The sequence below is a fragment of the Coenobita brevimanus genome, chromosome 2, assembly GCF_032717465.1.
Source record: "Coenobita brevimanus isolate Jiangsu-jjx chromosome 2, ASM3271746v2, whole genome shotgun sequence".
Lineage (NCBI taxonomy): Eukaryota > Metazoa > Arthropoda > Malacostraca > Decapoda > Coenobitidae > Coenobita > Coenobita brevimanus.
In genome coordinates this window covers 43,692,655-43,704,943 of record NC_136955.1, presented here as the reverse complement: position 1 = coordinate 43,704,943, position 12,289 = coordinate 43,692,655, and the positions used below count along the sequence as shown (strand labels likewise).

Genomic DNA, 12,289 nt, shown 5'->3' with positions numbered 1-12,289 from the left:
TGGGCTTTCGTTGTCTGATAAAAAAAAAAAAAAGTCATATTTTCCGTTTAAAAAGAGAGGTTTTACTTTTCATAGAGTTAATCAGGTTTTTCTTCTGCGAAACCATTTTACGCAGCTTTAGAGTCGTTTTTCTAGAAACTCTAACTTACCATTTTCTTCTCTGTATTTGGCAGGGTGACAATAATTTGAGTGTAATTTATTCAAAGTGTTTCGCAGACCCTATCAAGATAACCACAGAAGGTTGGAAGGTATGCGTAGTGTGAAAAATTAAATGATAGAAAACAACAACAACAACAAGCAATTGGGCAATTACCACATCCTAATGGCAGAGACAATAATGTTACAAGCGTTAAGAGGCTAATGAAATTTTTTAAGTGCAAGGATATTAAAACACTCAGGACCTCTTAAGTAGTCAAGTGTTTTACCACATACAACGGCTGATGACACTAACAGAGATCCGGCGACCTTAAATACGAGGAGCTGGTGGTGGTGTTCATGCTGTCCGTCACTCTTGGGCCATCTTGCGCCTCGTCTAGTCACCAAGACAATTCAGAGTATTCTAAGCTTAGTGAAATAGTCGGGTGGCAGCAAGACCAAGAGTCTAAGACTGGATCGACGTAATGGGCGTGGGTGTGCATGTGGGTTCGGTGATGGTTGTGGTGTTAGGTGCTACCACACTGGGCTCCATCAACTCTGCTTCACAGCCTGCCGGGAACTACAACCAACACAGTGACTGTCCTACTGTTTCCTCTCTCCTGCAGGCTGTTGGCTTTGCCCCCGCCTGTGTGTCGTCCTCTCTTGCTCTCTGCTCAGCCCATAATGGAGAAGATCAGCTTACTATGTCTCTGCAGGTAAGGTAGAGAGGTGCTTCCCCTTGGTTATTTAATCAACGATTTCAGACCGATCATTCCTTCTCAACCTGAATATAGTCGTTCTGCGGTTACAAGAATAAAGCAGAAACTCTTCCTCCTGTGTCATAGATAATTCTTTTTCCTTTTTGTCATAAATGCTTTCTAATTTGGGCGAAATAGTCTGGTAATACTATTCAATACGAAATTCAAGGAGGTAGTAAACGTCCGGATTCGCTCAGCCTGAGACGTCTTTCATATTTCATTCTATTGAGGAACAAATCATTTTATTAACCCACTGAAAGAATTTTTGATCTGGAGAGGTTAGTCATAACCTTATTAACCCCTTCATTATACAACGTTTTCCTGAGCTGAGATAACACTCTCGAAGTATGCAGAATTAAGTAAAAGTAAATAGTTTTCGAACTAAAAGGTTATTGGAGATTGTTTCGAACTCCCTCCTTCGCTTAAGTATTTTCATAAGCTGGTTAAAAGAGTCTGGTGGGAACATGATTGACATGGTAAAGTTTTGATCTTAGTGACAACGAAAAGAGTTCATTTATCGTGTTACTATGATGACGCCATTATTTTTTTGTCAGTGCCTCCAGGTGATTTGCATTAAGTTGATGGAAGATACTTTGACCGAAGAGGTTTAATATAACCTTGGTTTCTACCCCTCCCCTACTAGTTGGTTATTCACGGATGAGATAACTTATTTTGTAATAGCAGGAATCATGGCTAAGACAACGTTAACTATTGAGAAAACCTAAAGACAATGAGACGCCACCTTCAAGCTGAAACAATCATCTGGATTTAGAACAAATTTCATAAAGTCATTGTAATTGTGAGATGGCTAGAGCAAATACATGGGGTCCCACGAGTTGACGTAATAACTTCAGGAGGTGATTCATGAGGCCATTCTAAGTCATAACTGTTCTATGAACATATTACGTCGGGCAGCAAGTATATCATTAATCTTCCAGCCGTTGTTAGACTCAGCATTCCTTCAGCTGAATTACATTTTGCTGCACTCACAGGGACTGCCAAACGCAATGTGTGTCCCTAACCGCGACACTCACTCACTGAATCACTGTACCTTACGGAAAGATGGGATTCAGAGTTTATGAATGGTATGCTAAAAGATGAATGGTATTGTTGGTGTCGTGTGTGCGTCGAGTGCGTCTCGGGTGTGTGGTGTGCATCTGGGCTGTTTGTGAGGGGTTTGTTCAAGGACAAAGGACATCTTCTGGGATGTGTTTGGGTGTGTCAGGTGTGATGGGGGCTATGGTCAGGGATGTGTCGAACGGGTAACAGGGGGTGGGTGAGGGGTGAGGGAATGTGTCAGTGAAAACAATGGCGGGGGGGTGTCGGGCGTGTATCAGGGGTGTGTATCATGGTGTCGGGAGTGTATCAGGAGTGTGTATCATGGTGTTTGGCGTGAATCAGGAGTGTTTATCATGGACTGTATGAGGGGTTGGGTCGGGAGGTGTGCTTGGGGTGTGTAAGGACATAAGTGTCTGTTTTGAAGTGTCTGTCTGGGAGCTTGTCGGAGGCTATGTATGATGTGAGTGTTGTGAAACACTGTTAATGTGGGTGTGGCTATAACTTTTATTTTAATACCAAGTCAAAGTAGCTCCATTCTCCTTCAGAGAGGAGGCTACTCAGGTGCTGAAAGGATAAGTGATATATGTTGTACCCAGCCATTTTCGGAAAGAACTCTAACTGAAGAAAATCACTTTTAGATGGCAGGAATAAAACCAATATACCAGTCTTCAAAATGAATGGGTTGAGCGTGGAGCATGAAAATGTCACGACATTCGCCATTCCCACAGTGTTGTTTCTCATCTAATCGTAAAGTGATATATATATATATATATATATATATATATATATATATATATATATATATATATATATGCAATTAAATCACTTAATAACGCGTGATTCAGAGATATGCTGATATCCACAAGGAAGAGGAAACACGATATATCCCGAGCGCTTTCGTGTATTCACATCTTCAGGGGAGAGCAAAGTGAAGGATTTTTTTTTTTTTTTTTTTTTTTTTTTTTTTAGTTAGAGGGGGGAAATAAGGAGGGGAGGAGGAAGGAAATAGTGAGAAAAACAGAAGGAAAGTCCGAGAATAACAGTTGGTGGGCTGACCACCTTGCTGTCTTTTGTGTTTTTGTTCATTGTCTCTATGTTTTGTTTGATTATGAATTTATGTGTTTATTTATTTATTTATTTATATTTTTGTGTAATTGTTTGTTTATTTATTTATTTATTATTATTTTTGTTTTTATTTGGTTTATTTATTTATTTATTTTTATTCTTTTCATTTTATTTTTATTGATTATTATTATTGTTATTAATTTATTAATTTATTTTATTTCATTTATTTTGTTTTATTTATTTATTTATTTATTTATTATTTTGGTGTGTGTTGTGTTGGAAGGTAGCTAGCTAAGTGTAAATGGGTTGTGGCTCTAGGTGTAGTAGGCTTAGGCTACTGGGAAAGTTTCTGTTAGTTGGAGAACACCTGTCATTTTTATACAGAAAGTAGGGGGGGGGGGAGGGAAGTCCCAAGGAAGCTTACTAAGTCGCTGACAGATGCTACTGTTCTAAACTTACATCCTTGTTTCTTGCTAAGTAAATGCAGTATTAAAATAAGTATTATTACATACATAAAACATAATTCATGATAACACACTTATGGATAAAAATGAATTATATACCGTACGGTAAGCATAACTGGGGAGTGTCTTACAGGATTATCAGGGTGTGGGAAGGGGATTATCAAGCATGGCCTATTGACCTGCCCAGCTCTCTCTCTCTCTCTCTCTCTCTCTCTCTCATAATTCTGCTAATTAATCGAATACGGAGTCATGCTTAATAGACAACCACACATATAATCAATGTCATTTATATATATGCATGTGAATTATAGTAACATAAACTCTGACCCATGGAAAAAAAAAAAAAAACTCACCTGTTCCCAGTAATCTTTACATGGAATTCTTTGAGAAATGATTACTTAGTAACATTCTGTTAAGGATACAGTGTGGTTTGGATATGTAGGTGATATGTCTTTGGCCATCTAGTGAAAGCCTGGATACTTTCCTTCCTCAGCTGAACAATTTAGCACCTTCCATAAAATTTACAGTGGAACATGGAAATGATGGAAAATGCCATTCTTAGATTGCATTTTTCACTGAGCAAGGAATGGATTAAGATTCAGTATCTACAAAAAGCCCACTAATGTTTGTTCTTATATTCATTTTTATTCTGCTCATCAGGATAAAGTCAAATTGTCAGTGTTTTCTTCTAGGTCTCTACTTACTCGGATGAGGAACTTGGAAACATCTACGATACTGCAGCTAAATTAAAGTACCCCCAAACCTTCATAGATAAAGATTTCAACCAAGCAAGGAAAACCTTCTATAGGACCATCCCATTGCCTTCTCAAAACGAATCTCCTAATTTCACTATACAGTGAGAAATTTTCCAAAGTTCCTCAGCTGATGACAAGGTGGAATGTAAACGTAGTGTTCATTGATTCTTGTACAGTGAAGAAGAGGTTGGTTAAGAATTCACCTGATAATTCAAGTGGCTGCATTTACAAAATACCATGTAAAGAGTGCAACAAGTTTTATGTAGGCAAGACAGGATAAGAACTGGATGCTAGAATCAAACAGCATAAGTGGACAGGACAACCATCCAATTCCTTATTTGTATATATGAGAGATGAGAAACACTGTATAGATTGGGATAATGCCTCTTCAGTTTTGTCTTGCAAATCTGCCGTTAACAGGAACATCATTGAATCCAGTGTAATCAAGAAACCAGAGTCTGATAATATGAACCTGAGCTATGGGATCTACAAGTTAGATAAGTTCATCACAGAGAAAATATGTAGCCTAGTTAAGATCACTTAGTTTGATCTAGTTTGTATATATATACTTGTTCCCCTTATTATAGAAGCACATACATGTAACGAACGGGATTTGTATAAGGGTATGAATGCATATGCATTTCTGTTTGAAAAGAATGAGCTACACTGTACGCATTTTTTTATCATACTTTTTTTTTCTACATATATTTGTGCTCATTCATATATGTATACGTTTGTATGTGCTTTTGTACGTAGGTATGTACCTGAGTTCATATACAGTATACTTCAGGTTAAGGTTTTTTTTTTTTAATGGGTCAGTGTTCATGTTACTGCAATTCACATGCATATGTATACTGACACTGAGTATATGCGTTGTTGTCCATTAAGCATGACTCTGTTTGATTAGAGTAATTTGCAGAATTATGGAAAAGAGAGAGAGAGAGAGAGAGAGAGAGAGACAGACAGACAGAGAGAGAGAGAGAGAGAGAGAGAGAGAGAGAGAGAGAGAGAGAGAGAGAGAGAGAGAGCTGGGCAGGTCAATAGGCCATGCTTGATAATCCCCTTCCCACACCCTGATAATCCTGTAAGACACTCCCCAGTTATGCTTACCGTACGGTATATAATTCATTTTTATCCATAAGTGTGTTATCATGAATTATGTTTTATGTATGTAATAATACTTATTTTAATACTGCATTTACTTAGCTAGAAACAAGGATGTAAGTTTAGAACAGTGGCATCTGTCAGCGACTTAGTAAGCTCCCTTGGGACTCCCCCCCCCCCCTACTTTCTGTATAAATGTGACAGGTGTTCTCCAACTCCAATGGCGGGCCCATATTTGGCCCGGTCCTCCCAAAGGGAGGAAAATCTACAACAACAACTCCAACTCCTTCACTTTGCTCTCCCCTGAAGATGTCAGTACACATTTAGACTACGCAGTACAATTTTGGTGTTCTTACTATATATTGGATATTAACTCGTTAGAAAATGTACAGAGAAGAATTACAAAAATGACACATGACGTTCGGAACCTTTCGTATGAAGACAGACTGAAAAGACTAGTCTGCACTCGCTAGAGGGACATAGAGTAAGGGAAGACTTAACTGAGGTGTTTAAGTGGATGAAGGATATAAATAAGGGAGATATTAGGAAGGTACTTAAAGTGAGCATACAGGATATAACTAGAAGTAATGGTTTTAAACTAGAAAAATTCCGTTTCAATAAGGAAATAGGTAGAAATTAGTTTGGTAATAGAGTAGTAGACGAATGGAATAAGCTGCAAAGTAGTTGCTGCCTCTTCCATTGAGAGTTTCAAGCGTAGGCTAAATAAGCACATGACAAATAGGGGGTGGATATAGAAGAAAAAATCTTATAACCAATACTAATTCATACTTTTCCTTCTCAGGGTACACTACGATAGTCTCTATTCTCCTTTCACATTTTCCTATAAAATGTCCACGCCAGTTCTATACTGCGTGGTGTTCTTTATGACTTTTTCATGCCGGCTTCAGCTGGAGGGTTTGGAGGGCGGGGGAGAGCCTTATTCTTTGTTGTCCTTATCTCATTCTAGTAGTTCAGTTACTCTTTTAGGAGCTGCCTAGCATGGGCCAACCGGCCTACTGAAGTTATCCTCTCTTCTTATGTTCATATATCTGTCTATCTATCAATTGCCAGAAGCCTCAATCCCGTTTGGGGTGGCCACAAACAAATCGCCTCCAAGTCGCCCTGTCCCCCGCCATTTCACTGCCCTGTTCCCGTCTCACACCCCCCTCTATACCCACCCCATCCCTCCTTCTCATCCCAGCCTCCTCCTATACCTCCACATGTCACCACACTCTCTTCGTCAGTCTAACACCCACCTCTCCATATTGGCCAATACATGCTAGTGTGTTCCTCATAACGCTTCCTATCACATCCACATCCACACCACAACGGACTTCATTCGTCAGCCTGTCTCTCCACGTGACTCCACAGGCTCCTCTTAAATAACTCACATGCTCTCACTCTTGACTTGTGTTCATATATATATATATATATATATATATATATATATATATATATATATATATATATATATATATATATATATATATATATATATATACATACATATATATATATATATATATATATATATATATATATATATATATATATATATATATATATATATATATATGCGTACACACACACACACACACACACACACACACACACACAGAAACAATGAATATAATATTAGAAGAGGTAGCAAATTCTATAAAGGAGTTAAAGAATTTTAATGCCCCAGGAGAGGATGGAATATTTCCTGAAATGTTTAAGGTGGAAAATGATGAGTTAATGAATGCTTTTCTAAAACTTTTAATGTGGCTTGGGATAATGGTGAAATTCCATAAGAGTGAAAAACGGAGTAATCATAAAAATACCCCCCCAAAGAGAGAGAGAGAGAGAGAGAGAGAGAGAGAGAGAGAGAGAGAGAGAGAACATAAGAACATAGGAAGAGAGGATAACTGCAGTAGGCCGGTTGGCCCATGCTAGGCAGCTCCTAGAAGAGTAACTGAACTACTAGAATGAGATAAGGATAGCAAAGAAGAAGGCTCTCCCCAGCCCTCCAAACCCTCCAGCCGAAGCCGGCAGGAAAAAGTCAGAAAGAACACCACGCAGTATAGAAAAACTGGCGTGGACAATTTACAGGAAAGTGTGAAAGGAGAATAGAGACTATCATAGTGTAACCTGAAAAGGAAAAATTATGAATTAGTATTGGTTATAAGATTTTCTTTTTTCTATATCCACCCCTTATTAGTCATATGCTTATCTAGCCTATGCTTGAAACTCTCAATGGAAGAGGCAGCAACTACTTTACTAGGTAGCTTATTCCATTCGTCTACTACTCTATTACCAAACCAATTTCTACCTATTTCCTTACTGATACGGAATTTTTCTAGTTTGAAACCATTATTTCTAGTTCTATCCTGTATGCTCACTTTAAGTACCTTGCTAATATCTCCCTTATTTTACACCTCAATTAAGTCTCCCCTTACTCTACGCCTCTCTAGCGAATGCAGACTTAGTCTTTTCAGTCTGTCTTCATATGACAGGTTCCGGACGTCATGTATCATTTTTGTCATTCTTCTCTGTACATTTTCTAACGAATTAATATCCAGTCTATATTAAGGACACCAAAATTGTACTGCGTAGTCTAAATGTGGCCTTACTAATGCTAGATAAAGTTTCAGTATTACTTTAGATGATCTATTGCTCACGCTTCTCGAAATAAATCCTAGGACCCTATTTGCTTTATTTCTCGCATTAATACACTGTTGCCTTGGTTTAAGGTCGTTACTAATCATAACTCCTAGATCTCTCTCGCATTCCGATTTGCTGATTTGTTTGTTATCTAAGCTGTATTTAGTATCTCCAATGGTCTTGCCTACGTTAAGTACTTTACATTTTTCAACGTTATATTCCATTTGCCAAGTTTTAGACCATTTGGACAATGTATCGAAATCTTTTTGTAAGTTACGGCAATCGTCAGTCGAGTTAATGATACGCCCTATTTTTGTATCGTTGGCAGATTTGCTGATGCTGCTATTGACTCCTAAGTCTAGATTATTTATATATATAATAAATGATAAGGGACCGAGTACTGAACCCTGTGGTACACCGCTAGTTACTAATCCCCAGTCCAACTTGGTTCCATTTATTAATACTCTCTGCTTTCGTCCTTTCAGCCAGGATTCTATCCATTTTAAGATATCGCCGTCTATACCGTGTGCTCGAACCTTTCTAACTAACCTTTCGTGTGGGACCCTATCAAAAGCTTTACTAAAGTCCAGATAAATAACATCGTAAGCTTTATCGCTATCTACTGCCTCATAGACCTCCGAGTAGAATGACAACAAGTTTGTGAGGCAGGATCGTCCTTGCCTGAATCCGTGCTGACTTTCGTTTATAAGATTAAATCTTTCTAAGTGTTCTCTAATCTTATTTGCCAAAATTGACTCTAACATTTTTCCTACTATTGACGTTAGACTTATCGGACGATAATTCGACGCAGCTGATTTATCACCTTTTTTAAAGATGGGCACCACGTTTGCAGTCTTCCACGTCTCTGGAACTTCTCCTGAACTTAAAGAGAGAGAGAGAGAGAGAGAGAGAGAGAGAGAGAGAGAGAGAGAGAGAGAGAGAGAGATTTAAGTGTGTGTGGAAATTCAAGGGGATAAATTCGACAAATGACACCTGTAGTTGAAAAGTCTTTTCCAAAATCTTGCTGAACAGACTAGAGCCAGGAATTCCTTCTGTCTGTGCCTTCATCTCTAGCTTCCTTTCTGGTCGATCTATAGCCGCTGTTGTAGATGGCCATCGTTCTTCTCCTGGACCTACTGTATTAACAGTGGTGTTCCTCAGGGCTCTGTCCTATCACCAACTCTCTTCCTTTTATTCATCAATGACCTTCTAAGCTGTACATCTAACCCTATCCACTCATACGCTGATGATTCCACTCTTCACCTTTCCATTCGGTTCCCGCAACGTCCATCTCAGCAGTTACTTCAACAAACAAGGGATGAGGCTATGGCACACCTAATGTCTGACTTGGCTTGTATTCTGACTGGGGTAAAAATAATCTTTTTGTTTTTAATGCATCAAAGACTCTGTTTTTACACCTTTCAACCTGACAAAATCTTCCACAGGAGTACCCACTAGCGTTTAATAATATTCAGCTTAATCCTGCATCATCCTTGAACACGCTTGGGGTTTAACTTACTCGGGACTTATCTTGAAAAGATCATATTACATCTCTGGTAAAAACTGCTTCCAAGAGATTTAGTGTGCTAAGCCGACGCCGTTCTTTCTTTACCCCTTCATAATTGTTGACTCTATACACTGGTTTCATCCGCCTATGTGTAGAGTACAACTCTCATGTGTGGGGAGGCTCCCCACATACAGCTCTTCTCAACAGGGAGGAGTCAAAGGCTTTTCTTTTCATTAACTCTCCTCCTCTTACTGACTCCCTTCAACCTCTGTCTCTTCGCCGCACTGTTGCATCTCTATCTCCTTTCTATCGCTACTTCAATGGTCACTGTTCCTCTGAACTGTCTGCATGCATTCCTCCATCTCTACGACGGGCGCGTAGCACCCATCTAGCAGCAAACTCTCATCCCTTTTCTGTCCAACTCTCTAATGCAAGAGTTAACCGTTACTCCCCATCCTTCATTTATGCAACAGGTCAACTCTGGAACTGTCCCCCTCCGTCTGTATTTCCTGCTTCCTATGATATCCAGTCTTTCAAACGCAGTGTGTCCAGGCATCTCGAAATGATCGGATATTGAATTTGGCTCTCTCTTGTATTTTGTTTTTCTCTTGGAAGGAACAATTTTGCTGGCTCGCGGCCTGTGGTTCCTTCTTCCTCGCATAAGAAAACAAAATAATGAAATTTTAAGAGAAGAATAAGCGGGATTTAGAAAGGGTTCAGGTTGTAATGATCAAATTTTTATTATAAGGCATCTAATGCAACAAGCTAATGAGATGAAGATGCCACTTAGTATATATGTTCTTTGCGGATTTTGAAAAGGCTTTTGATAGTGTTCACGTGGAGCTATGTAGAAAATTATGAGGTTCTATGGTATACCAGAAAAGTTTGTAAATATTATGAGAAGCATGCATTGAGGTATATTTGTAAGGTAATGGTGGATGCTTCTTTGAGTGATCCGTTTGAAGTTAGGTCAAGGAGTGATTCAAGGAGGACTTCTTTCGCTTTTGTTGTTTGCTTTGGTTATGGATTACGTTATGAGAAAGGTTGTAAGGAGAACAGGTGCAGGAATTAACTGGAAAGAAAATAGGAGGCTGATGGATGTGGATTATGCTGATGATTTTGTACTGATTTGCTGAAGTATTTACGAGATGCTCAGGGTGTTTGAGTGTCTGGTGGAGGAAGGAGAAAAGTGTGATTCGTAATAAATTGTGGAAAGACTGAAATTACTAATATGAACGTAGAGAACCAAATAGATTGTATAATTGGGAATAATGTGATAAAGAATGTATAAATATTGGGGAACAATTGTATCATCTACCGGATCATGAAAACTGAAATTGAGGAGAGGATTAGACAGGCTTGGCGAGCTGCTGGAATGTTGAAATCTGAATGGAATAATAATTTGCTTTCGGTACACACTAAAGTGAAAATTTACAAGTCCATGGTTAGACCAATTTTAATTTATGGGCATGAGTCATGGTACAGTACAATTGCAACAGATCAGAAAGTATTAGGATTTGAGAATAAAATACTGAGAAGGATTCTTGGGGTAAAGTGGCAAGACAGAGTTACAAATGCAAGAGTAAGGGATATTACAAGAGTGGAACCAGTTAATGAATATGTGAGACTGTCTCGCTGGAAGTGGTTGGGGCACATATACAGAAAAGAAGGCAGTTTAATACAGAATGTGCCAGAGTGGACTGCTAGAGGAAGAAGAGGTAGAGGTAGGCTGAGGGAAACCTGGTTAAGGACAATGAAAAGAGAAGCAGGAGAGGAGTGTTGGTGGGACCTGAAGGAGATGGCAAGAGACAAATATTGGTGGAGAGAGTTCATCGAGGCCCTATGCATCCCGTGGGGTGCCACAGGAAATTATCTATCTATCTCAATCTGTGTATATCTATATCTATTTCTGTCTATCTATCAATCTCTCTCTCTCTCTCTCTCTCTCTCTCTATATATATATGTATATATGTATATGTATATGTATATATGTATATATATATATATATATGTATATAGGTATATGTATATATATATATATGTATATATATATGTATATATGTATATATATATATATATATATATATATATATATATATATTTGATGGTTGCACTGTATTTCACCTCACTTTTGCCATGAATATAATTGAACACAATGCTCTGGATCCTTCGTGTTTCCTCCTTGCCTGCAAATGTCATCAACACACACACACACACACACACACACACACACACACACAGTGCAATTTCAGTTATTTCATTTGACGGTTACTGTGACCAGAAAATATATTTGTACTTAAGGTAAAGAACATTTAATGAATAGGTATGAAGCAATTCCCGTTATTCTGTTGTTTCCATGATCCCTTTTATGCTTTGTTTCTATAATCACCAAACCATGATACTCTGCTTATGGGAGACCTCTGGCGGGAAAGGGGGCAGCTCTATTGATGCACTGGCTTTGAGAGATGTTCTTGGTTCATCCCACGCTGTTGCTTAATATTTATTGTTTATTGTTGGTAACAGGAAATGCGTGGGAGTATGCAGGAGGTGAGAGAGGCCATTAAGGAGTTGAACACGTGGCGGGCACGACCCCGTCACTGCAAGGAACTGTTGGCATCTGGTGACAGCGGGCGTGGCGTGCGGCAAGTGTACCCCTACCCTGGCCGCCCTTACGACGCAGCTACTGTTTTCTGTGACCACACTGTTGACGGTGGCGGCTGGACCGTCTTTCAGCACCGCACCAATGCCACCACCCGCGAGGACTTCTATAGAACCTGGGTCGAGTATCAACTCGGCTTT

General features: G+C 39.0%; 1 protein-coding gene across 1 annotated transcript in view; it reads left to right on the top strand.

Moving 5' to 3' along the window:
• Positions 1–620: 620 nt before the first annotated feature.
• LOC145392429 (microfibril-associated glycoprotein 4-like) overlaps positions 621–12,289 on the top strand; it is a 26,932-nt gene continuing 15,263 nt past the window's right edge. Inside the window, exons 1-2 of the mRNA XM_080266841.1 lie at positions 621–851; positions 12,014–12,289. The exon at positions 12,014–12,289 is cut by the window's right edge and continues 176 nt beyond it. Of these exons, the coding sequence (XP_080122967.1) occupies positions 621–851; positions 12,014–12,289 (507 nt within the window). The remainder of the gene's footprint in view (positions 852–12,013) is intronic.